The sequence below is a fragment of the Eufriesea mexicana genome, unplaced genomic scaffold (assembly GCF_001483705.2).
Source record: "Eufriesea mexicana isolate 0111107269 unplaced genomic scaffold, ASM148370v2 scaffold2207, whole genome shotgun sequence".
NCBI classification, from domain to species: Eukaryota; Metazoa; Arthropoda; class Insecta; order Hymenoptera; family Apidae; genus Eufriesea; species Eufriesea mexicana.
Genome location: NW_016910280.1, coordinates 119,065 through 145,582, shown reverse-complemented (window position 1 = coordinate 145,582; position 26,518 = coordinate 119,065). Strand labels below are relative to the sequence as shown.

At 31.2% G+C, this 26,518-nt stretch overlaps 4 protein-coding genes across 5 annotated transcripts in view; 2 read left to right on the top strand and 2 right to left on the bottom strand.

The window, feature by feature from the left end:
- Window positions 1-1,430: 1,430 nt before the first annotated feature.
- On the bottom strand, window positions 1,431-13,937 carry Chd1 (chromodomain-helicase-DNA-binding protein 1). Of its 2 annotated transcripts, none has more exons than XM_017903190.1 (21): window positions 13,409-13,937; window positions 10,754-10,866; window positions 9,498-9,779; window positions 8,047-8,235; window positions 7,796-7,965; window positions 7,079-7,715; window positions 6,778-6,985; window positions 6,399-6,676; window positions 5,496-6,222; window positions 5,171-5,416; window positions 4,913-5,080; window positions 4,697-4,823; window positions 4,461-4,618; window positions 4,028-4,386; window positions 3,711-3,945; window positions 3,351-3,470; window positions 3,043-3,270; window positions 2,636-2,962; window positions 2,091-2,569; window positions 1,899-2,012; window positions 1,431-1,840 (listed from the first exon to the last, which is right to left on the bottom strand). In XM_017903190.1, the coding sequence occupies exons 1-21, from the start codon at window positions 13,412-13,414 to the stop codon at window positions 1,621-1,623; spliced, it is 5,391 nt and encodes a 1,796-aa protein (XP_017758679.1). In that variant the 5' UTR covers window positions 13,415-13,937; the 3' UTR covers window positions 1,431-1,620. The 2 variants fall into 2 exon arrangements, with proteins under 2 accessions (XP_017758679.1, XP_017758680.1); XM_017903191.1 differs by having other exon boundaries at window positions 1,431-1,828.
- Window positions 13,938-15,398: 1,461 nt separating this feature from the next.
- On the bottom strand, window positions 15,399-17,223 carry Cdc37 (cell division cycle protein 37). The gene is made up of 5 exons (XM_017903180.1): window positions 17,111-17,223; window positions 16,626-16,759; window positions 16,080-16,524; window positions 15,695-16,000; window positions 15,399-15,617 (listed from the first exon to the last, which is right to left on the bottom strand). Exons 1-5 carry the CDS (start codon window positions 17,141-17,143, stop codon window positions 15,438-15,440), a joined length of 1,098 nt encoding a protein of 365 aa, XP_017758669.1. The 5' UTR covers window positions 17,144-17,223; the 3' UTR covers window positions 15,399-15,437.
- Window positions 17,224-17,790: 567 nt separating this feature from the next.
- INTS7 (Integrator complex subunit 7) lies at window positions 17,791-21,813 on the top strand. Its single transcript, XM_017903173.1, has 13 exons — window positions 17,791-17,881; window positions 18,111-18,430; window positions 18,515-18,739; window positions 18,832-19,081; window positions 19,147-19,220; window positions 19,317-19,462; window positions 19,562-19,907; window positions 19,979-20,238; window positions 20,317-20,517; window positions 20,593-20,686; window positions 20,759-20,862; window positions 20,937-21,432; window positions 21,535-21,813. The coding sequence occupies exons 1-13, from the start codon at window positions 17,791-17,793 to the stop codon at window positions 21,811-21,813; spliced, it is 2,886 nt and encodes a 961-aa protein (XP_017758662.1).
- Window positions 21,814-22,165: 352 nt separating this feature from the next.
- The window catches only part of LOC108549665 (lachesin), a 27,054-nt gene continuing 22,701 nt past the window's right edge, over window positions 22,166-26,518 (top strand). Inside the window, exon 1 of the mRNA XM_017903163.1 lies at window positions 22,166-22,317. The gene's annotated coding sequence lies outside the window, so the exon portion shown is untranslated. The remainder of the gene's footprint in view (window positions 22,318-26,518) is intronic.

Below are 26,518 nucleotides of genomic sequence, written 5' to 3'. Positions count from 1 at the left end.
TGTAAATAATTTTAAACGATAAAAAAAATAAATTACACTATTAAGAAAAATTCATAGCGTTCACGTTTTAGGTTCAAGAAAATTAATGCATAAATACAAAAAGTTTATGACTTTCATTTCTTTATGAATATAAAATTCGCAAATGTTACGGAAATAGAGCGCAATTAATATTGCTTGTAGCATCCTGGCGGATAAATAACGAAATATGAAGTTTTCGCAAAAACTTGTGTACCTTACAAATTCTTAGCACAATTTAAGATTTAATTGAGAAATATTTTAATACTCTTTTGGAGATATCGATCGTTGAATAATTAAAAACTCATATCATTCTTTTTAGTTACAATGTTATAGTTATATTCAATTATTTTTAACTGAAGTAAAACTGAAGGAGCTAGTCTTTTGTTTATTTTTTCTACGTAAAAGCAGAAATATTATCTCATTATTTCCGGATTTAAATATACATCGAATATAACTATCGCCTTATACTAATATTTACAGTATTTCACATTGTTTTTGATAGGATACAAAACTATGGTACTTTAAAAGAATGAACGCAAAAATAGAATTCTTATCTACCTTTTCAATTGCGAAAGTATAAATTCTATAAAAGAGGAGAAAGTTAATATTTGTTTTTCTCTTTTAAGAATGTAATCATCTGTTGGCAAATATAATATTTGTCGTTTTGTTCCTAATTTTACAATAAATACATGCGTATTAAGACAGTGCAACTCATGCACACTGCATATCACCACAAAAAGATATTACTCTACATATTTCTTTTGATGTAAAATTTTTTTGGGTTTTCAGTTAATAGAAAATTTATATAATGTCGACTAATTTGTACAATTTTACAAACATCATTGTATGAAATAAAACATCAGTACTTTAATGCCTATTGCAGTGCAATGAAATATCGATTAATGTAAGGTTAATAATTAAACTATAAATCAATCAAGAAATTTTGAAGACTTATGTTGAAACGTATTATAGTCTGAAATAGTGAATAACTGTATACAAGCTAAACATCCATTGAACATACATGATCAGTATCGAAAATGCAAAATATGTTACATGCGATTTAGGAAGGCATACATTTTGAATTATGAATTTTAACACTGTACGTAATAATATACACTACAAACACATTAATTTGATTTTAGTTCGTTATCAAATCTTACCATAATTGCACTGTAATAAAACGGATTCAAATACGTAAACATAATTTCTTACATATGAGAAACATTAGTGAATAGAAACTTAAAAATTCGGCATCACTGTTGTTCAAGAAATCTGATATATATAAAAAAAAGGTATTAATTATACGCTAAGAATATGTGTCAATTCATTATCTTTGCACAACCTCTCCTTAAAAGTCTTAAAAAGACCACTCAATCATGGTAGAATTCTTTGCATATTAAGTAAGCATTGGAATAAATTTTATACATAGATACAAGTCACGAGTGGTACTAAATCACAGATTAAACTGTGTAAAGTATTTCATATATAGCCATGTGTAAGGGAGCATCGTGTACAATGCCCAGTCAGGTAAAACAACACAAGGCTCCATCGGAATTACAGCCGCTCAACAACACATTCAAGAACGGTAACAAGGAAGGAGCACTAGGAGTTAGCATTTGGCGGAGGTGGTCTTCTATCATAATCTCGTCTATAATCTTTGTTTGGTCGCCAATCGCTAGGATAACTATCTCCAGGATAACCACGACCTCTAAAGTGGCTCGGAGGAATATCAGATGGAGGATAACCACCGCCGCCTCCACCTCCATATCCTCCTGGACCATATCCGTAACTGGGTGGTCCCGACGGATACCTGTAATAATCACTGAACACGAATTTTATGAAATTTATTTTCATAAGAAATTCTAATATTTGTAACTTACCTTCGCTTATCATTCATATGCATGTTGCGATCGCGATCTCGATCTCTATCACGATGATATCCACTAGACATTCGTCCATAAGAGTCAAAACGATCACGTTTATGGTCCCCAAATCTATACGTTCACAATTTAAATTAAATATTACATTATATAAAAATTAATACAATACTTTTTCTACTATTCTAATTATACCTTCCATCTCGCATATCTCTTCCATCACGGGGTAACCAATGATCATCTTCTCTGCTTCCACTATAGTGTCCGCTTATACTATATCCACCACTATCTCTCCTAATTCTCTCATCTTTGCTTCCACTCATTCTGTCCATACTTCTATCACTATGAGTTCTATCTCTATCTCTATCACGTTCTCTATCTCTTTTCATGTCCTTATGTTTTGACTCTTTTTCTTTGTGTCGCGGTGTGTCCACACTATTGGTGGTACTTGAAGTAGAATTTGGAGTTGATGTAATAGGAGTAATAGTGATAGCACCAATAGTAACCGTAGATGTATTGCTGATACTGTTCACAGCAGATATAGCCGAGAGATGTTTCTTACTCGGTGTACTGCTACTATTTGAATTTTCTTCCATATCCTCAACTCTACGTTTTTGTAATCTACTATCTTTAATACTTTCTACTTGTTTATCGATATGTTTTTCGGTGTACTTCTATAAAATTAATTAGATTAATATCTTCTATGTTGTAATCATCAAAATATGAATAAATCATCATACCTTCACATTACTTGATTCTTCTTTTTTTTCTGGGCTAGATGTAGCACTTGTATTACTTTCACATCCCTTTTTCGTCGCATGTTTATACAATTTATAAAGTTTCTTTGCATCGAATTCTGTAAATTTAGATACAAAATACCATAAATTACTTCTCCACTCTTTAATTTGTTCAGGATCTCTGTATTCTTCTAAACAAGTATTAATTTGGTTTCCAATTTGTACAAGACACTGTCTCGTGTGAGCGACTTGTTCTGTTTCGCTTAAAGATTGATCAGGCCTATCCAAAGCCTTAAGTGCCTTCTTTACTGGTCTCATCTTTTCTTTACACTGTATAGTAAAAGATACAGATTTCAGACTACTAATTATATTTAATGCATATAAGTGATACTAAAATAATTAATAGCAACCTCGTTAAATATAGAAGGATCTAAATCTCCAAGAACATCAAGCGCTCTTGGTTCATTGTTAGCAGTAAAATGCATCGGACCCGCTGCTTGTTTTGTTTTTTTAGCCTTCTTATTTTCTTTTTTCTCCTTTTTAGTTTTCTTTTCTTTCTTTTTTTCTTCTACTATATCTTCAACTTCTTCCTTTGTTTCTTTCTTTACAACAATTTCATCTTCTTTCTTTGTAGGTAGCTTTAATTAGAAGAAAAATTATAATATTTACATGTAAAATATTTTTTAAACTTAATCTCAAATAAATATTCGAAATTTACCTTTTCAACTTTGAGTTTAGATTTATTACTCTCTTCTCCTGAACTATCATTTTCTTCTATAATTTCTTTTGTAATTGCAGTTTTTACTTCTTTCGGTTTTCTTGGTTTTCTAGCTTTAGTCTAAAATTATTATTTAAATATGTTTTAATATAAAAATGATATTTATATATAATATAAAATGTGCAATTAATATGCGAGAATATAAAATATATAAAAACGAAAATTCTCAGGGATGCAAAAATTACCTTATATTGATTTTCGGATTGTGGGATAAGGACATAACCCTGTTAGAATAGAAGAAGGGGATAAAGAAAGGGATATTTTCATGGAATACTATAGAAATAAATCATATCTTCTTACCACTCCTAGTTTAGAATCAATTTGTTTCTTGAGTACTTTCAACAAATATTCGGCTCGAGCATTTATTTTTTTTAATTGGAGTTTACTACCATTTGGAAGAAGCTTATCGCCAAGCTTTAAATTATTATCCATTTTTATGGCTTCCCATGAACCCATGCCATGTTGATATATACCTCTTAAAAGTCTAGAATCATCTTCAGAGTTCCAATCGCAATCGAAATTTGCCGGTTTTAGTCTACAATGATCGTAATAAAGTAAATATATATGCATATAAATATATTTCTGATTATAAAAAATTTAATGAAAATTGTACTCACTTAAGATCAATGTGCCAATTAGATCGTTGTTCCGAATCCGAGGGCAAAGCTTGTTCTAAAGGTTCTAGTTCTTTCACAGCAGCTGAGAAAGATTTTGCGTTAACCATAACCCCACCAATTTTAAATGTAGGACCCCTGCCTCTCTTACGACCAGGACCTTTACCCTCCTCCTCACCCTTATTTTCTTTCGCGGTACTTTCAAATTCAGATATACATGCGTCACATCTAGCTCTTAATTGATCTCCCAAGAAACGTAATTCTGACATTGGCTTTTCTTGTAATTCTGCATCTGCCGCAATGTCATCTAATCGTTTCAATGGTGCAGGAAATTTTTTATAACTTTTAACAAATCTTCTTATCTATATAATAAAAATATTCAGATTTATTTTAACCCATGTAAAATATTGGTACAACTTATAAAAGGACTACATACCTCTGCATCAGTGAAACTTTTTATGTTTTCCCGAGGAGTAACTCTTGGTCTACCTCTTTTTTTAGGACGTTCATCATCACTACCTTCAGCCTCACTTCCAGTCTCTTCACCTTCTTCACTATCATCAGCAGATAGCTTTTTTCGTTTTCTTCCTCTGCCTGAATAATGAAACAAACACTATAGTGATGCAATACATAGTATAATATAATATAAATTTTATTTTTAATACACTGTACCTTCACCACTTTGATTAATTTGCTGTAATGTTTTTCGACTTCTCGGAGGTAAGTACAAATCTTCCATTTCTTTTGATTTTTCTTCTTCTTCAACTTTCTTCCTAAAATTTTCTGGAATAATTTCGGCCTAGAATCAATTCGAATAAAAATGCTTATTGTCTATCTTGTTGCATACGGAAATATTACAAGATATTTGATACAAAAAACGACATTTACCCAATCTTTACTTTCATCATCATTATCATTAGGTTGATTAACTGGTTCAGATTCTTCTTCAAATGCAGCAAAACTAGCGACTTTGAATGCAGACAATAATTCATCCCCTACCGTTGAAGGTCCTTCGTCTCTCGTTTCCGCTCTTCTCAGAATTTCATCAATATCGCACTATTTACATGAAAATAAAAAAACTTATTTCTTTTTTTTATTTTTATATAGACTTAATTCAGAATAGTTTAAATCTTTTAGAACAATTACAGTTGGTTCTTCATCTCCATCTTCTTCATCTTTAAATAAATCTTCAGCTCCAAATTTTAAAATAGCATTTAAATCTTCTTTGTTAAATGGATTGTTATTGGTCCCTGCATTCTTTTTATCTAATACTGTTCGACCAGTTGTATCCATCCGTTGAATTACAAGATGATCTAGAACCATTTTTTGCTTTGCTCTTTCAACTATCTCCTCTTCTACAGAATTTTTTGTTACTAATCGATATATGTTCACCTATATAAAACAAAATATTTTATAAAATGTTTAATATTTAAATCGATAAATATAATATTGATATAAAATATTGAAAAACCTGATTTTTCTGTCCAATACGATGTGCTCTAGCTTGTGCTTGTAAATCATTTTGGGGATTCCAATCTGAATCAAAAATAATAACAGTATCAGCAGTGGCAAGGTTAATACCAAGACCACCTGCTCTTGTCGATAATAAAAAGCAAAAGTCTTGTGATCCATCTGCATTAAAATGATCTAATGCTTGTTTTCGTAATTCTCCCTTTATACTTCCATCTAATCTTTGAAATGGAAAATGTTTCTTTTGTAGATACTCCCCAAGAATATCTAACATTCTGACCATTTGACTAAATATTAATACCCTATGACCTGTTTCACGTAATCTCACCAATAATTTATCAAGAAGAACTAATTTGCCAGAACCTCGAATTAATTGTTGTAAATAATCTTCATTACTATCCCTTCTTTCACTTTCAGTAGGTTTCGTAAGAAAAGCATGGTTACAGCATTTCTTTAATTCAATAACAATATTCAGGAACGTCATAGTAGAACCTTTAACACCTTTTCGTAAAGCGTTATAATTTTTGGTTAATATCCATTTGTAATATTGTTTTTGCAAGGATGTCATCTCAACTCGTAAGATTTGTTCTACTTTAGCGGGTAAAGACTTTTCTACGTCTTTCTTAACACGTCGCAAAATAAATGGTTCTAGCTGTTTATGTAACTTGGAATATCCTTTTTGAGCCGCATTATCATGTTCTTTCTCGAATTCTTCCCATGAATTAAATCTATATATATACATATAAAAAAATGTGTATTTTATATAATTTTACTATGAAGAAATAATGTAAAATTATTAGAACACAGCGATATCAAATTTTAAAGATTATACAAACATTACAAAGTCATTGAATTTTATGAAAAGTATATAGTGGTAATAATATTTACATAAAAATTAACTAACTTAGCAGGCATTATGAAGTGTAGTAAGGCCCATAATTCTTTTAAGCTGTTTTGTAATGGAGTACCAGTTATTAAAAGGCGGTGATTCGTATGAAATTCAGCGAGTGCTTTATACAGGAGTGAATCATCGTTTTTTAATCGATGTGCTTCGTCTACTAACAACACGGCCCAATTTAAGGCACCCAAAAATGCTTTATCTTTAAGTACTATTTCGTACGTCGTAAGTATGGCATTAAATTTTAATCTCTTTGAACTGTAACACCATTCGTACTCTCTAATCTAAAATTTATTTATTCAACAATAAATACGATATATTTGATATGCAAATATCTTAGGTACTTTAAAAGAAATTCGAATTTATAAGAATAAATAGTACACACAACATTGCGGGAAGTAACATCACCCAAATATGTAACGAAATTTATATCTGGTGCCCATTGTGACATTTCTCTTTGCCAGGAAGTCATTGTTGAAAGAGGAACTACTAATAAAAATGGCCCATAAAGTTGATGCGTATGGAATAAATAATAAAGGAAGCATATTGTTTGTATAGTTTTACCAAGACCCATTTCATCTGCTAAAATAACACTGTAAACAAAAGAATTAATCATAATATAAAACATATTAGTTAGATAACATATTGCATAAGTTTAATTATGTAATTAAGGGAACGTGCTATACCTATTTTCTTTGCACCACGAATGGATCATCCAATTCAATCCATCCATTTGGTAATCTCTAAGAGTTAAATCTCGACCTTTACCCATATATTCTGGTTGTCCTTTTAATTGGTGAAATTTAGGTCTTGATTTAAGAACCTTACAGTGTTTACTTGGTGTTCTTTTTGATTCTTCTCTTTCACGAAATTCTTTTATTTTTTCTGGCCATTTTTTGACAATAAGTGCTCCATCTTCCCATGTAGCATCAGCATAGGGTAAACTTTCCCATTTACAATAATAATCCGGATGTTCGGAATCAGGTTTATTATATTCAGCAATAATTCTTTCGACATTATTATAACTTTTTAGAAGGTCTTGTTGAAGTTCTAATTGACATTCAAAATAATCTATATCTTCAGGTCCAGCATAATCTCTCCATTGTTGAATTTCCCGTTCTCGTTTAATAAAATTATCTAATTTCTTCAATCCTTTTACTTTTTGTGCTTTTAAAGATTCTTCTGATTCCCATGTATTATGTATGTGAGACCATCCTTTCCATTTTATTAAATACTGTAATTCAGTTTCATCATTAGACAAATTGTCCGGATTTGGGTCTCCATTTTCTTCTACAGCATAAATTGTTGTAACATTTCCTGTAACTAAAAGAGGGTATAATATAGCAAAATATTTGACAAAATGGATACAATCATTTTATTTACAATTAACTCATAAAACGAACCTCCTTTTTTACCAGATCTTTGTCCCAAAATTCGTTCAATTGTTTCTGCATTATCCGGTTCTGCATTTGCAGTACTACCTTCATCAACTTCTACAAGATCTTCACTATCAGTTCTTTCTTCACTTTCTTCTTTATAACTAATTGCAGTTCCGGTTCTTCTTGTAACTTGTCTAGTGTTTTAATTCATATTAATTTATTAAAACCTATGTCATAGTTAACCTGTTTTCTTCATGATAAATAAAACTAAATACCTTCTATTATCATCACTGTCAAATGAAGAATTGTCAGATGATTCTGAAATATGTTTCTTTCGTACCCTTGCTTTCTCTTTTGCTTTCTGTGCGGCGCGTCTATTTAACGATTTACTAGGTGGAGGTCTTCTACTTTCATCATCATCAGATTCAGAATCTGAACTTTCCGAGTTCCATGAATTATGTGAACTGTAAAAAAAAAGAAGGCCAAAAAATGCAAATGCATGTACTTTTATAAATATAATAAATGTTATAATAATAATAAAATAAAATATATTAAAGATATATAAGAACTATTATTTTATACTTTTATTTTGTCATATGATCAGGTTTGCTATTTTAATAAGATATTTACATTATACGTACTAAATTCTTATTTCTATTTATTAATGACAAATATGGATCAAATAATATAATTTATATAACTCACATGCTTAATATAAATTTCTATTTAGTAAAATATTAATTAATGATTATTTAATGACTAATGTATAACTTCCAAAAACAGAATTTATTAAACACAATAATGCAATGTAGAAAATAATGACTTTTTTAATATAACAATTTTTACTTACTTTTACTAATTTGAAACAGAGATTTCTGAAGTATTTTATTCTATTATATATTGAAAACATTTTTTACATGCAGGTAATTAAACACAAATTCAAATAAAAAATTTTATAACATGTTTTTCCCCCATTAAATGTCTTAATCAAATACATAAAGACATGATTAGGTATATAGCACAAACTGAAGATGTAAGAAATATTAAATTATATGATATAATACAATATTTTATATAACAAAACAAAATTAAAAACAAGGTAGAAAACACACAACAATGCTACAGTGTAAAAACTTGTTTGAAGCATTAAGCTTAATAAACACAAATATAAACATCAAAAATAAAAAATATAAAAGCACATTGATACACAATATATGCAATCTAGAATAATACAGATATAAACTAACACGAAAGCTTTATAGAATTATTATTGCTGCCAAAATTGCAAAATACAGTCCTACTAAATAATAACTACTTATAAATTATATATAATCTAAACTACTAAAATTTTACCAATATTGAAAATACTTAAAGCTAATTTTATATATTATAAGAATTAAGATATAATTTTATTTTTTCTGTCATTACTATTATTTTCTTTTTTAAATACCATTCTACACAGTCATCATTACTCTTAAAATATGCTTTAATGTTATAAATATAGGAAAGAGTTTCATTTTTTATTTTGCTCAAGTAGATATATTATAAACCTACAAATTACTATTTTTTAAAAATGCAGATCCTGAATTATAATCATATAAACAGTACAAAATGCATTTATTTGTTATGTGTAATATCTATTCAATCCATAAGAAATAATTAAAAAGAGTACAGAATTTATAATTTCAATTTTTGATAATTACATGAGTTTCTTCATATTACTTACCCCTTTTTTTTAAATTTCTTGCGACTATCGCTATCGCTTTCACGTTGTGTAGCAAGCCTTTCAGGCTCTTTCCTAGAACGGCCAGATCTCCTGATTCCATAAATGTCAGGATTTTCATCCCACTCGCGACTAGACTCATTCTTAAGCCTAACTTTTGTTTCTGTGCTGTGATTTGAACTTTTGCTCTGGAAGCTATCACTTTGTGCAGGTGCATCCGACTTCTCTGATTTATCAGAATCAGAACCTGATCCAGACCCGGAACCACTTGAGGAGCTAGAGTCACTGCATTTGCAGTCAGGCAATGTTTCATTTCACTATCAATGTTTATATAGTTTACAGCATTGTAATTTAAAACATATTTAATAAAATATACAAACATCAAATACTCTTAATATAAATTAATGACTGCTAACTTAAAATGAGAATTGTAATGCTAAATTTTGATAATTATTGAAGCATATCTTTTATATAACATTAGATATGTATAAATATTCTATAACTTTATTATGTTGTTTGTATTATACAATGGTCTGGAGTAAAAAATGTACACAAATAATTACAAAAACATCATATATTTAATGATGTCAATGTTGATTTATCCATAAATATTAAATAATTGCAATATGCATCAGCTACAAATTTTTATCTTTAAATAATTTAAAATATCTTAGCATTAAGTTGTAATTTAGGTACTTCTATTTTTCAGCACTTGCATTTGAAAACATTTATGAAAATATTCTTTTTTTCCTCTTTTCTTTTTTTAATTTTTCAGTACAATCTACATTATCATACACTATGCATAATTTATTAGGACAAATTATTATAAGAAGTAAAACAAGTAGAAGCAGTAGGATACTAGCTCACCTAGTGCTTAATTGTTTTAATATATAAGAAAACAAGTACTATTGCATGAATAACAGAAACTTGAAGACTGTGCTTATATAAAATTCAAGGGATACATTAAATTAGCATGATTATCAAAGCAATGTTAATGCTATATAAAGCTATAGCAATACACAAAGTTAAATGATTAATCTTAAATAATCCCTTATGTGTCAGAAAGTCAAATACACTGTATAACAGAATGTTATCACATAAATATGAAATCATTAATGATCAGGCATTAATTACCATTAATAGATCTATTATGCTGATAAAAATTGTATGATACCATGTTAAACAAGTAAAATAATAACATATTTTGTCTTGGACTTTCTGAAAGAAAGGGATTAGGTAACAATAATCTCACTACCCACCTTTCTGATCCAGAGCCAGATCCAGTATTGCTTCCTGAAGAAGAGCTATCACTCTTACTTTCATTTTCAGAATCAGATCCAGATTCTTTACCAGACTCAGAGTCTAATGTTTTCTGTAATTTAATCAGATCAAGCTAGCATTGTTCTATTTTGAAAAATATGTATATAAGTCGCAATGTGTTGTTTGGAATAGTTTCTATTCACTAATGACAATATGAATATATTTCTTTTATTATATTATTTTTATTTGTTAGCATAGTAATCTTTAAGATTTATTTTAGCATATTTTTAAAATAGTAATAAAATGTATTAAATATTATTTTGTATGTTTTTAATACTCAGTATGTAACTTATATATAAATTAGCAGTGCCATCTATCAAGATTTCTCCTCCATTTTATAATTCTTGACCACCATTTTGTAGTTAAGAAATGCTTAATTTCCAGGCTCTTTAATGCACCCTCTATGTACACTTCAATAAAATATTAAGAATTTATTGTTGTTGTATAGTATTTGAGAAATAAATATAATTACATATTATGTATGAAATAGAAAGATAGTTACTTACAATGCACACAAAATATATTTACATACATTACAGATGCATTTATCCTAGTAAAATGATGGATTGCTTCTTTACCTAAAAATTGATTTAAGAATTGTGCGAGATACTTATTCTTTCAACATTTGCAGTATATTGTATGTAACTATCTCAAATCATAAATTAGCAGAAAAGATCTGCAGGATTTCCTGTAAATAATTAATCTAAGATACACAGAATAATTTCCTGCAAATAACCAGTGTAAGGTATAATGGGTATTTCAGAATAATATAATTCACCATTTAAGTACTATATATATTTATTAAACATTTCAGCAGGTACATTACGTGCTACACATGACTGAAGTTAAAAATTTACATCTGTTTTTTGAATAGTGTATGAATTAGAAAAATCTATACTCACAATAATTTTATAGCAATTATTATCAATTTTAATTTCAGGGTAGTACTTTTAACCTGCACTTAAATTAAAATATTTTTAGCAATAAAGTATAGATAAAGCTAATCAATTTCAAATTTATGTCGAAAGAAATACAAAGTATAACACTGTTGTGTGTGAAACACAATACTGTTTGAAAATAAACCCTTGTTATATCCTATGAAAACAATTTATATTTAAAACCATAACAATAACATGTGCTTCATGTAACTGAAACAAGATTATTAAAGTTGAAAAATTACTATTTCTTCAATATAAAGAGTTCTGAAACTTTTCTTCTTACCAAATTCTTTACTACAGTAAGAGTATATTTTAAACTTTAATAGGTATTATTGTTACGTATCAATATCAAAGTTAAAATATAGCATCTTCAAATTTTATACTATACTTTATCTATTAATAATGATATAAATACCAATGAGTATTTTGAATATAAAAAAGATATGTTTATGTACATATTAGATGTGTAATAATTACATCTCTTCAATTTAGGAAATAATAAATGTTAAATCACAGAGAAAGTTCTATACTTTCCTCTTTATTATGATTCATGTAACACAGATATCAGCTTAATTATAATGTTGAAAAATCATTTTCTATCCCCGAAAGTCTCAATATTTAGTTTTATTACATAGAACCTAGTAAAAGTATGTTATACACTGTTAGGTATTAAATGTTATATAACCATAAAAAATATTTCTAATGAGAGAAATGTAAAAACATTTATTGGATTCTATATATTGAACTCATTTTAAGAAATATCTTATTTTGAACATATAATCCATTCATATAAATCATTGTCTCTTTTATTTTTATCACTCATTTTTATAAAATTCTAACAAATCTGACATTCAAAGTTACAAATGTATCATCTTCCTGTTATTTACAAAGATAAAATAAATGCATGATATACTTAAGATTACCAAAATTTAAGTTTTTTGGAAAACAAACAATAAGCGAAGAATTAGACATTATCTACAATATATAAAAATTCTTGAAATATTACAGAAATGTCTGATTTCTTCTAAAGGGAAAAACTCAGAATACATGAAATATTTTTCATGTGAAAAGTATATAATTACTAGAGCTTTTGCAGGTGATTGTGCTACACAGTCTCAACTATAATGTAGAGAATGTGCATAGATCTTTGAGCTTAATTTGCAAAAATGGGTCTATTTAAAAATTTTTAATAAGCATGGGTTCAAGGTAAAGGAGAATGCAAGGAATCATTTTTGACAAGAATTAGTGTGGAACAATGATATTTTAAGTGATGAATGTCAAATTCAATGAATGTAAACAAACTTATAGGTTATTAAGAGGCTGGAAACTATGTAAAATTACAGAAAATTATGATTTAGTGGAGACAAGTCCCTGAGCTCATAAGGTCGGCGAGACCCCGCCCTATACGTAGAAATCTTTTAAACAAAATTACAATGATTTTTTTCATTTTTACGAGGGTTTTTCTTCTAGTAGTTCAATGAAACGCATGTGACAACGCGATTTTTCCCTACTCCAAACAACACCGCGGCCATATCACGCAAATTGATCTTTAAAACAACATTGACGGTCGTATCGGCAACGAAAACAAACAATTATTACTAAAAAAAAATTGAAGAAAAGCTGAAACTTAAACAATTTTCGAACCCGACCACTCACCTGCATCGTTCCGTCTGCGCGTCGCACCGATATCTCGATATTACACGCACCACGCACAAAATCACGTTAATTTAATAATTGAACTGCCGCGTATACACGTATTCGTAATATTAAACGATTATTAATGCATAAAGTCGCGACATCGTGCAAAATTATCGAATTTTCACGTACTATATGGTCACGGGCCTGAGCTTGGCCGCCATTTTGTGAACTCGACTCGTTCTTTCGCCCTCCCCGACCGTCCTCCCGTCTACCATCCCGTCGTGCAACGCGCGCGCGCTCCTCCCTCCCCGTCTTTCATCTACACCCCTCGCTAAAACGAACGCCCTGGAAATACGATAAAGATTAAATCTTATATAAATATAATACGAAAATTTGAAAAAAATATGTTTCTACATAAAATGACGATTCATATTCCTTAGTTTCATCCATGAATTTTAAAAAGAAATAATAATTTAACGAATAACATTACAACGTAGTCACAAAACGGAAATCGTTGTATGACAGCCATTTTGATTACTCACAGATATTTTACCCAGAATGCCTAGCAAGTTTTTCGATTGCTTTGTATATGCGCAATTACGTTGATCGTGTAAAACATGCAATGAAATTTGTTTATGCACACAATATACTTTAACATTTTTTATATATCTTATTTAAATTACAAATTGAAATACATAGGAAATCGAAATTATTCAATTATTATATTGACTTAACTTTATTTCTATATAAAAATTAAATCAAAAAACTTGACTAATAATATGTATGAAAATAGTAAATGTACGACATTATTTTCGAGCTCAGAGACTTAATCTCATTTCTTCGATCGTAATCATAGCACTATGGATGATAGATTGAAAAAGACCAGCATATAATTATATGAACGTCAATGGTGTCACCATGCAAAGTGAATAAGCGGTTTTATAAAGCAACAGAATGTGTAAAAGCTGTCGTTTTACATCAGATTGGGTTGAGACAAAAGTCAAAATTGATTCAATTGAAACAATAAAATATTAGGTATTTTAAATAGGAAAAAAATTATTTCTAATAAAACAAATAGTTTTACCCGGTCCAATGAAAACCAGCTTGTGCTTTCGCAGGCGATGAAATTAACGTATTATGACGAGAATGAAAGACGAAAAATATTACCCAGGCACCCGTGGCACGTCATACCGGAAAAGGAAGAAAAGCCCACAGGTTCGATAAACGATTATTTACGGCTTCCGGTCGAAAATCGATTTCTCACTAGCACATTCGATTTTATATATCGATATCTCGTTTGACGATACGCGCGTAAAATAATTGTACAAAATTGTCATAAAACAATGTAACATTAAAAACCAATAGAATAATATTTACTTATATCTAAAATAAAGTAGAATTTAAAGAATTATGTTTTCGTTACATTTAACTCATACTTTAACGTGGATTCTTTATTTATATATAAAAATAAAATTAAGATTAAAACGAATTAAATTTTGGAAATAGCGTGTAATTTATTTAATAAAATTCATAAGAAAATTAAGTGCATTTTCTTTATTTACATTACAACTTTAGTTTGTTTACAGTTTTCAATGTACATTTGAAATAATTTCAAGAAAGAGATAAAAAGTATCTATGTAATGCATATACAACAAATTATGTTTATATATACATATATGTATTCTACACGTATTACTTAGCATATATAAATATTAACACATGTGAATGTTCTTATCAGAATTAATTTTTAGTAATTCAATGTGACATATAAAGATAAAATATATCACATTTTATTAGATAATTGTAGATTAATAATTTGCAATATTCACACTTCCTATATTAACTTGGAATTATGTAAGAATTCAGTCTTAAATTAACTCAAAGCATAACGATAATATAATATTATTCTTAATAAGAAAAAGCCAACAAAGGTAAAAATTTCGTATTCACTTTCAATGACAATATTTTATTGTAACATATCATAGTACTAAAGGATACTTGCATAAATGAGTCATGAAAGTCAACACATGTAATTTACAGATATGCGTTATGTAGAATTGGGCGTTTCATCTTCTTTGTCTAGCAATTTTTTAGCTTCTGTATCTGGTAACCAAAGACCGCTATCAATACAACGTTTCATATGATATACAGCTTCATTTTGTGGCATCACTGCTAATGTTTGTTGCAATAAAGCATGATCTTGTGTTTCAAAACATTTTTGTAGAGGCTGAAATTAATATATTATGTTAATGACATAATACATTAAAATTATAACTATAAATACGTATGATAAATTGTTTGTACCTTTGGAAGACTTTCAAATACTTCAACTGGATCAAGTCCGCCGGGACCACAACGTGCTTTCTTCTCTTCTTCTTCAGCTTCTTTCAGAGCATCCGCTACTTTTTCGGCAGCTCTCTTACGTATTCTATCTTTAAATGCCCTTAATTCATCTTCGAAAGAACTTCTATATTCTACTTCAGTATTTTGAATACGACTAAAGAATGAACTCACACAAGCTCTTGGATCAACATCCAATTGTTTTGATAATTCAAGAATACATTGCATAGATATGCATTGATGAGCAACATGTTCCATTAATTCATGTTTCTAAAATTAGCAATATATCAGTAAAATAAATTCTTCAAGTAATTAATGGAGTTTATTATAAACATTAAAACATACTTACTTCTTCTATTTCTAAGTTAATACACCAAATAACTAAATAATTTGCAGTATTTTCACATACTAATTGAGGATTATCTGCCAAATATTTTTTACTATCATCATACCTTCTTAGCATACCAAATTCTTTTAATTTCTTTTCATTTTCTTTTACAAACACTTTCATTTTCTTTTCCTTTTCTTCATCAGATAAACCATTGTCATCTCCCTTACGTACTGGCCTTTTATTAATCATTGTTTTTGTAAAACCATCTTGACCAATAGTATCAACATTCCAAGGTGTTAATTTCTCTTTCTTCTTCATTTCCTCTTCTTTTTCTTTAATTCTTTTTTCTTCCTGTTCCAGGTCTTGCAAAACTTGTTTTAATAAAGTTAAATCTGTTGAATCACTTTGTTCACTGTTCAATTTTGCAAGTTTTTCTTCTGTTTCCTTCAACTTTCTTAATGTTCTACAAATGATATGAATTTTGAAAATGATAATACTAAAATATTATTGTTATAAACTGATTTATGATTTATTTATAACTTTCTAATATAACAATTAACATACTCTGATTTTTTCCTTTCATGTTCTTCTTGTTCACGTTTCCGTTCTTCCATTCTTTCAAGTCTTGCTTGATGACGCCATCTAAATAACGATGGTGTATCAATGTTTGGATGAGTATCATCTTCATCGTCTGAAATCTGACAAACATAAATTTTATTGTCTCTTTGAGTATGAACATTATATGCTTTCTGTAAATTACTTTAAATAAATAAATAATTAAATATATATTATAAATAATAATACTTAATGACTGATAAAAATAGAAAAAAAAGTACTAATTATAAAAATTGCATATTTATGTTAGTATAGAAAATTTATGCTAAGAAATATATAAAACTTTTTCATAATTTGTTAACAATAAATACATAGATCCAAATTTGATAATTATTTAATATTTTTTAAGTGTACAAATAAAAAGTACTCTCGAAATTTCTACTACAACTCTAGAATATTCCATAAGCATACTGGGCCAAAATTAAAGTTCTTACTTCAATATCTTTCCATTTACTATAATCCACCATTGTTTAGCTGGTTAAAAGTATTATTTATTCAATTATATATTCTTATGAAATTGGTTATTTTTATATGTGTGATTTGTGTATAAAGTATGTTGTTTTTTTTTACTTTTGCTAAAGCAGAAACACGACGCCCGTACTTGTCGAAGTTTAATTGTCAACTATACTGACGTGAATATAGAGCTTATAATCGCACGAGATAATCGTTCGATGTATCATATCAGTGGTTCTCAAATTGTAAATTATTTTAAATATACGAAATTAAGTTACATTTAATTATTGAACTTATGTTTTGTAATTTAAATAGAATGAGTTAGGCATTAACAATAATAGAAAATATTTTTATTCGTCTTTATTAGAGAAAATACTATTTGTCATAATAATATATTGTATGTGAAATAAAAAATTGATTATTATTATTATTATATGTTTTATAAATGTATATGTGATAAAACTAAAATTTTTTCAATCAAATCACATATTTGATTCAAAAATGTAATTTTTTTGCATAATATAGTGTATAAATATTATGTAAACACGTGTAGTCCATTCATATTGAAATTGGTGTCATATGTAAACACTTCAAATCTTGGGATATTCAATGAAAACGTTTTATTTAATTTTTATTCAATGTATTTCATATTTTGAGGAGAATGATTGGTATGCGAATGAACGCGTTTAACGATACAGGACTTGGTGAACCAGAGCAAGATGCAAATACTGCACTTATAGAATTAGATAAAGGTTTGTTTATAGTCTTCAAATTAACCTCATATCAATTTTGTTTCGCAGCTTTTATGAAATTGATACTGAACGAGATATAAATAAAATCATTAATAAATACTCGTCAAGTATACAATTTTATTAAGTAATAATATTAATTAATACCGGATAATAATGTATTTTTAATATAATATTTTAATGGCTTTGAAATTCATTTTATAGCGATTTATTTATTAACGATATTTTTTAGGTTTACGATCAACAAAAATTGGTGAACAATGTGAAGCTATAGTACGATTTCCTCGATTATTCGAAAAATATCCTTTTCCTATACTGATAAATTCTTCTCTTTTAAAATTGGCAGAAGTTTTTCGTACTGGCAGTAATTTTTTACGTGTTTGGGTTCTTAGAGTGTGTCAACAAAGTGAAAAACATTTAGATAAAATTTTAAATGTTGATGAATTTGTAAGACGTATTTATAGTGTAATACATTCTAATGATCCAGTTGCTAGAGCTTTGACTTTACGAACATTAGGCAGTGTAGCTGGTATTATTCCAGAAAGACAACAAGTAAAATATCAATTATTTTTGTACTTTAATTTTTGTTTAACTATCTGTTTAAATTTAAAAATAAAACATTATTTAATTTATAAGGTTCATCATAGTATAAGAAGGTCATTAGATTCTCATGATTCAGTTGAGGTTGAAGCTGCAATATATGCTGCACAAATGTTTGCTGCACAGTCAAAATTATTTGCTGTTTCCATGTGTAGTAAGATATCTGATATGATTAGAGGTCAAGCAACACCAGCCTCAATGAAATTACAACTTATACCTATTTTACAATACATGCATCACGATACTTTTACAGCTTCAATGGTATGTAAATGTTAATTTTACATTTTTTAAAGTATTTTTTAATAATATTTAAATACTTTCATAATTATTCCATAAATATAAATTTTTTAAAGGTAAATGAATTGTGTATGGAACTTCTTGCTAGTTATCCAGCAGTTGAATTTGTCAGAGTTACGTTAAGTGCTTTAAGTACACTAGCTTCTGCAACATTAATTGATGTTCCACAACAAGTTGCACTTTTATTACGTTATTTGCAAGATGATCCAAGATTAACTATCAAACGCCATGCTCTATACCTATTACATTCTCTAGCAAGGAGAGGAGCACATTTGTGGCCACAAGGTGCTCTTAATAATCTGATAGGTATGTATGATAAACAGGTAATTTTGTGTGATAAAAGAAAATATTCTATATATTTTATGTCTTAGAGAGTACTACAACACTTTTGCAAGATGGTGCTGGGAATAAAGATCTTCTTATTCGAACATTAGACGTAATCGAGGTTATTACTTAAAATTTATTGTGAAATAACAATGGAAAAGAAAATTCTTTTAGATATTAAGATTTACAAATAAATTTTTTAAATTATTTAAATTAGGTACTGAGTCAAAGTGCAGTAACATGTGATGCAAATAGAGAAGAAGGAAATCCTCTTTTATCATTGTGTGTAAATGCTTGCTATTCTCCTGATCCTTTTATTGCAGTGAAAGCAATTACTATTTTAGCAAGAGTTGCATGCTATTGGTGTGTATTTAGTTATTCTTTTATTTGTCATCTAGATATAGGGGTATAAGGGAATGGATTAAATTATGCATAACTGAAGTTTTAATTTCTTATTTGTAGTTACGAAGAAGGTTTACCAGCCTATGGAATTCAAGATGTTGTATCTTGTCTTGAATCTTTAATTGTACTATTAGCTTTGGATCATAAATATTTACGTCAGTTAAAAGTTTGTTTACGTTCTACAGTAAAATTATGTCGAGCTCAACCTAGGCATTGTTCGATATTTGTCGATGCTATCGGTAGTACACTTTTTAACACTCATGCAGACGGTGATCAAAGTGAGAAACAAGCACTTGCTTTGTGTGAAGCATTAGGTGCTATTGGAAGTTTAGGTGAAAATACATTACTTCCACTTTTACCAGATATATTAATAAAACTTGAACAGACTGTACATATACATGCAAAGGTAAAATTATAAATGAAACATATGCATGTTTTATAAAAAATGAAATAAAAATATAAATCTTTTTTCTAAAGGTAATGTTATGTACATTACTTTTTCAAATGATAGCTGGAGGCTATGAATGGAATTCTGAATGTTTGGAGGCAGTAGAAGAAGTTATTAAAAATGTAGATGGATGGGCCAAATATCGAATTGCGCGTAGTGCCGCAAGATATGGTCATCATACAATAGCAACTCAAATATTTAGGAGTTTAAAGGAAACAGTTGCGTCTGAACAATTACACTTTTGGCTGTCTGGTTTGGAATTAGTCACAAAAGCTGAAAGCTATCTTATGTTAGTCTCTACTTGACTTTGGTTAATTACTCTATGAAAGTATATATTTCTATTTCTCAAATGTGTTTATTCTTACAGGGAAAAAACAGAAGAAGTAGAAAGCAAAGCAAGAGTCCATACTGTGGAAAAGTTAAACGGAGCTATTGCTCGTTATGCAAGTGCATGCGCTTCTTTAAAAGCCGCTAGTACACCATTACGAAGCTTACAATTTGCTAGCGAATACTCAAAACTGCGATGTGAATTTCTTCAAGCTATTGTACAGCTTTTACATTCATGCAGGTATTTTAAATAAATGTTATATAATTACTATATTTTATAACTATTAGAAACTATATAAATATAACTGTATTTTAGATCTCTTTGTACTGCTCCACCACCAGCTATTACATGTACAGTGGTTCTTACTACAAAAGATGATCTTCAACGATATGGTCGGGTTACTAATCAGGTATTTTATCTGTTTTCATATTTTCCGTTAAGTTTTAAATATGTTACTAATACAATTATGTATATTTCTTAGTTAAGAAAATCAGCTCAAGAACTTAAAAACTGTGCAGAAAATTATCAGAAACTTTATCAGTCAGCTTTTGATGCTGATCCCGGTTCGTTAACAAACATTCGAGCGTATCCTTTATCGAAATATGATCAATTTTTAATTTATATTTTCAATATGTGTTTCCTTGACCCACTGTAAATAGGTTGCAAGAGATTTGTCGATTGTTAGCGAACAGTGTCGAACGTGTTTGTGGCGGTACAGGAATTCAAACATATCATCAGAGTGAAGTGAATTTTAATTTTGGCGATATCGTAGAAATGCGTCAGCTGGCTCGTTGTTGCACCGAGTTACGTCGTTTAGCGCCAACCTATATAGGTGAAAATAAAGCAGCGGCGCTCAGTCATTCGAGAATAAATTGCTTAGTCTCACAGGTGATGTTATTAGCTGGAACAAAAATGAGATTACCAATGCCTCGGTACTATTTCCAAGCTTTGCAAGCAACTAGTGTCAAATTATCTGTTTCACCGCAACCTCGTGTTCTTGGTGAACCGGTGTCTGTTCCTCAAGGAAGTCAATTAGCGTTAAAAGTCGAAGGAGTTCTACGACATGGTCGACGCGCTTCTCTTTATCGTTCCGTTGCTGCTGTTTGTATTTCCATTTCTACCTCGCCGCCGTCGAAGATCAATTCGGATCAAAAGGTACAAATTAATACTCCCGTAGTAAATCCTTTACATGTATTTATTTTGATATTTTTTATACTCATAGATGTATTAAATAAATAAAAATAAGTTTACTTGCAGGATTCCAATTTCAACGAATTACAGCAAACTGTCACACCGCATCGCGATTTCTTCGCTTGTGAGTTTCTATTATCATTGGGAAGTCCAAGTACGGCTTCAACTGCTTGTGCAAGTAATAGTACCAATGTGAATAACAACATGAACAGTAGTGCCGGACAGTATCAAGTCACAGCAAGCGCGAGTATACTGGACAAGGATGGTAACGTGTGGAAATGTGGACCACGTTCCACGCTTCAAGTCAGAGTGCACGAAGAGCCAGCCAAAAGAAAGTTACCATAACGACGTGTTCATGCACTTTTTATTATACATAATCTGTATGTACTTGAAATATAGAATAAAAAATTGTTTTACTTTAATACAAATTATCTGATTACATTTTATTAATTATCGTCTTGTAAAAGATTTCTTTTAAACATTATAAAAATTTCATCTGTTTTATAACGCATATGGTATCGATTTAGATGGAAAACGATTTTATGAATTTGGTTGAAATATAATCGTTCAAAATCTACGATTCGATAGGGGGTAAAGGACCGAGTAGAGGAGTAGCGATAGTCGTACGAGTGGACGCGCCGTGAGAAAGCCCATAAAAGGGAGATTGCGAGGGTGTTCGGCGCACAGTCGTGCACCGTCTGTCCGTTAGAACGGTACGCGCCACATCTTCACATTCGTGCTACATTTGATTCGAGCATCATCTCGAGAAGAGCAACAGTTATGCTCTCAAATCATTGTGTCATTGGCTGACAAGGTCCAATATCGAATTTCGTCACGCGTTTCTGCGCGGTAAGTAACGTCATTTTCCTTTTTAATTTTAAATTATTGTTACTAATCATAACGTGAAGTTTAACCTTTTCGAACTAACGCCTAGTATGACACTTTTTCCTCGAAATACAAATTACGATTTTCATTAAGAGAAATTCGTTACTTTGTTTCAACAAACATGCTAATTAGTCACATTTTTCAAATTTTATTTTCGTATCACTAATTTCAAATGTATTAATAAATTGCAAATGCGTAGTTCGATAATTTATATCGAATTTAAATCAATACGCGTGGTTAGGTAGCAGCGTGAAATTTAAAATGGAAGAGTAAACGAGTCTTGATTCTTTTACGATAATTTACAATAATTTACGACACTTTTGCCGTCATTTTTCAACTCTCCACGATGTTATTCGATTTAAATCAACGCAAAGAATTTTTTACCTTTCCCGGTTGAGATAAACATTCTCAGGTAGCAAGAGCTAATTAATATTTTTAGAAAGACGCAACAACTCGTACATTTACGGTAATTAACTAACGTAAGCGTTGCTTTTAAACGATTACGCGTAACGTGAAATTGCGCTCTTTTTCCAGTATCAAAAGAACTGCGTGTATAAACTGCGTTTATTCGAAGGAAGCCCAGCTTCATACCTCCTTGCGAAATTACAAACGTTACGCATTCACGCGTATCTTCGCATAAACGCCATCAATTAAAACGGGACCGCCCCCCGCCCCCCTCCAAATAAATAAAAGGAAAACAAAGATTTTCCAAATTTTCAAACAATTCTCGTTCGGAATAATTAAAAAGACGAATCACAAAAAAAAGAAAAAAAAGAAAAAAAAGAAAAAAAAAAAGAAAAGAATCGGTTACCTCGTTTGTCCAGCCTATCTTCTAATTATCTCGAGCATTGTACGAGCATCTACAACCATCGTGGAAAGGAATATTTTCTTCTATGCCGTAGCCCTCGCGTTTTATTCGAGCGTTGCCTCGTTCAAGGTGTGCGCTCCTCGTTTCTTTTTCCAATTATCTTCGCACATGCCCGGTGAACGCTGTTATATGCTTTGCCACGGGGATGAAGACTCGCCAAGCATAATGTACAATGACTGTACCGGCGAGCACTACGGTACTAAGCATTGCGGTTTAAGCTGCACGCCGATGCATGTGCCGTGATTCGAACTACGCTCGCAAGCACCGAGTAGTTGTGCTAAATGGTTCGCAAACTAATGTTCAAAATTCGGGCAATGTCGCGATGATAGTGGGAGTGCGAGGTCGAGAAGTGGAAAGGGGGACGGAATGAGGATAGGGAAATAGAAGAGATGGAGGGCAGAGAGAGAGAGAGGGTGGCAGTAAGTGATGTCTGCGAAGTCTTCCTTAGTTAAAAGTTTTCAAGATTGAATTAAATAAAACTGCGACAATCTTCCCGTTATCCTGTTTTCTGTACGTTTCTTTCTTCGTTTATTTTTCCCCCTTTTTTATTTTCTTAGGCTCTCTTTATCGGGTGCAATTGCGACGAAACGACTTTGGAAATAATTAGCACCGGGAATTCGAGAATACGCGACGTTCGGAAACCGATGACACTGACGAGTATAATGATCGAATCGAGTACTGTTTTTCTTTGGTTCCCTTTTTTGGCTTAATTACGAAGCTTATGCTAAGGTTGAGAAAAATTTGATATCCCCACGGGAAAGGATGAATCCCTTTTCCATGCTCAAATATCGTTATGTACCCTGTTGAACGCCTATTGGATTTTATATAGTTGTAACAGGAAATGGAAACAAGGTTCAGTTTATTTTTCCATGCATAGCAAATCTCATTTCCTTCGTACGTATGTATATGCGAAATAGATATCTTATTCCCATCCGCGCAATCAAAACAGGAAATTCCTAGATATTCCACACTGCAAATATGCAATATCGAGAACGCGATCCCTCGTTTTACATTGTCCATACTCACGGATAATCCGTAAACGAATTTCCAAGCTTTAAATACCCTGTGCTCGCACTTTTTCCCGTTAATCGCGAATTTTTTTCCGTTTTTCAGAAGCACGGGGATATATCCCATGCTTTGTTTCACCCCGTTGATACGCGCGGATAATCCATGAACGGATTTCCGGTGTTTAAATATCCCTTGGTCGAACTTTAAACCCTTACGCTCGAAGATTTTTTCGTCGTGCAGGAAAACAAGCTAATTTGTCGACCCGAAGCTATTTTGTCGCAAAATTGATGGTATTTCTCGCTACGATAGAAGAAAAAGTCGCGTGTAAGTTATTACACGAGACGGTTTTATTTCGAGAGTCCGAAAAATTAACTTCTTTCCATTAATCGCTAATTTTATCGAGATTTTCAAAGGGTAACAGGTCAAAAGATCGTTGTTCCGATTCGAGTCTCAGCTTACAACTACCGTTAATGTATCATGATTCACGTTTATGCCTGCATTTTTCCTCGCCTGCCTGCTAACCGGTAAATGCTTTTGTATTTAAACCGGTGTTCTTTACGATGCAGCCTGTAACTCGAGCTTATTTTATTAACATTGCACCGGTATCGCGTCGGTCCGTTCGAACAAAAGAATACGCCCAGAAGATATATTAGAAACTAGATGCAGTCTAGGGGATTGAATAAGGACGTGGCTACCGTGATATTGCATTTACACGGAGGGGGAGCAGATATTAAATCGGAACAGGAAATTTCTGACCGTTACAGAAAACAAGGAAACAAAAGGAAAAAAAAAAGGGGAAATTAAACAAGATCGGTAAACAAGAATCACGGGTGAAAACGAATGACGTAAAAAGCTTTAAAAAGTTGTTTTGAAAAAGATAAACCGTCCTCTTTTTTCCCTCGTTTCGAAATTGGCTATCCTACACTCGCGTTTATTCTCCAATTAAATGGTACTTTAATTTCATCGAGCTTTACTACGATGTTTGTTCCGATCGGTCACGTTCATCGACGCAAACATAAAGTCCCTCAAAGGTTTCGTATCGCATGTCTGATAAAAGAAATTCGAGAAACGAAATTTACGGTCGCGAGAAACGACGGGGGTGAAAGGAAGAGAGGGGCGAAAATAATAAAAGGAAGAAAAATGGTGCCCGAGCGAAATAGAAAAAAGGAAAAAAAAAGAAAAATGGAAAAAGAAATAAAATAGAATAAAAGGTACAAATTCCCGATGATCCTCGCTTAATCAACGACGTTTTCCCTGGTGCACCGTGAAAATCGAACCGCCTTATTGCAGCCCACTTCTAATTTCACCAGCGGCGCGCTTGTTTCTGCACCCTTTCATCGTGCCACACACGTTGCATCGCGACGAGGGATGTTATATAGGGGAAGTGACGAAAGTGAACGACAGGAATAATGGACAGGTTTGGCTAGAGTGGCTTTTCGTTCGGTAGAGGCATTTGTTCCACCGACAGTAACTCGTGCCCGTAATAAACATGCCGTGCCAGCAGATTGACTGATGATACCGTTCTCCGTTAGATGTTATTGGTTGCTCCTATTACCTTCCACTAGCCACTACTATTTAATGTATCGACGATAATTATTGCAATCGCGCCTCCTTCTCCTTCCCTTATGCGCGAATACATATTTGTTGCATATTCTCCTGCGAGTGAAAGAAATAAAGCAGTGAACGGAAGCAGAGATTTAGCGAGGATACCGTGACTAAAGTGACGATAATTGGCAGGAAGTTGCAACGCGAGAGCAATTGGTCGAATGAATTTCGCCCACGAAAGTGGGGACAATAGCGAAATTTCGTATTACGGAGTTGTATCGCGTCTGATCGAGCAAGAGCGACAAGTAGGTATAATTAGGTGCTCGCTAACCAACGGGAAATAGAATTCTTCTCGAACCGAGCTTCCTAACCTGTATACCGTTTCGGCGTGATTCCGCGGACACTCGTGGTAAAAAGAGAAAAACAACGAAACGAGCGAGTAGGATAATAGAAAACGGAGATATACAAACTGGATGAAAAAGAGAATCTACGTAAAGGGAAGAAAGGCGAGGAAAAGAAAATTCGTGCTTGCGGTCGCGCACTCGGTGAAGTCGAGTCATTTAGGGGTTATTTATCCCGGGATAGACATCCGTGGGCGGCGATACGGATTTTTATTGTATTTCAGGCTGTTCGAAATTTTTTATTTTGCCAGGAGAACGGTTGAATGCTTTGGCGGGGGCTCGTCGCTAGGCCAGAAAAGAGAGATCTCTCCGGCATTGAGGAGGAACAGGGAGGGAGGGAAAG

Bases quoted from the DNA above. Each gene is read 5' to 3' on its own strand.
- INTS7 (XM_017903173.1), top strand. From the start codon at position 17,791: ATGATTGGTATGCGAATGAACGCGTTTAACGATACAGGACTTGGTGAA. The intron at 19,463-19,561 runs GTGTGTATTTAG...TCTTATTTGTAG, and splicing joins GCAAGAGTTGCATGCTATTG to TTACGAAGAAGGTTTACCAG. The intron at 20,687-20,758 runs GTATTTTATCTG...TATATTTCTTAG, and splicing joins ATGGTCGGGTTACTAATCAG to TTAAGAAAATCAGCTCAAGA.
- Chd1 (XM_017903190.1), bottom strand. The intron at 3,946-4,027 runs GTGAGTACAATT...CGATCATTGTAG, and splicing joins AATTGGCACATTGATCTTAA to ACTAAAACCGGCAAATTTCG. The intron at 2,963-3,042 runs GTTGCTATTAAT...TTTACTATACAG, and splicing joins ATCCTTCTATATTTAACGAG to TGTAAAGAAAAGATGAGACC.
- Cdc37 (XM_017903180.1), bottom strand. From the start codon at position 17,143: ATGGTGGATTATAGTAAATGGAAAGATATTGAA. The intron at 16,525-16,625 runs GTATGTTAATTG...TATCATTTGTAG, and splicing joins CATGAAAGGAAAAAATCAGA to AACATTAAGAAAGTTGAAGG. The intron at 16,001-16,079 runs GTAAGTATGTTT...TGCTAATTTTAG, and splicing joins TTAACTTAGAAATAGAAGAA to AAACATGAATTAATGGAACA.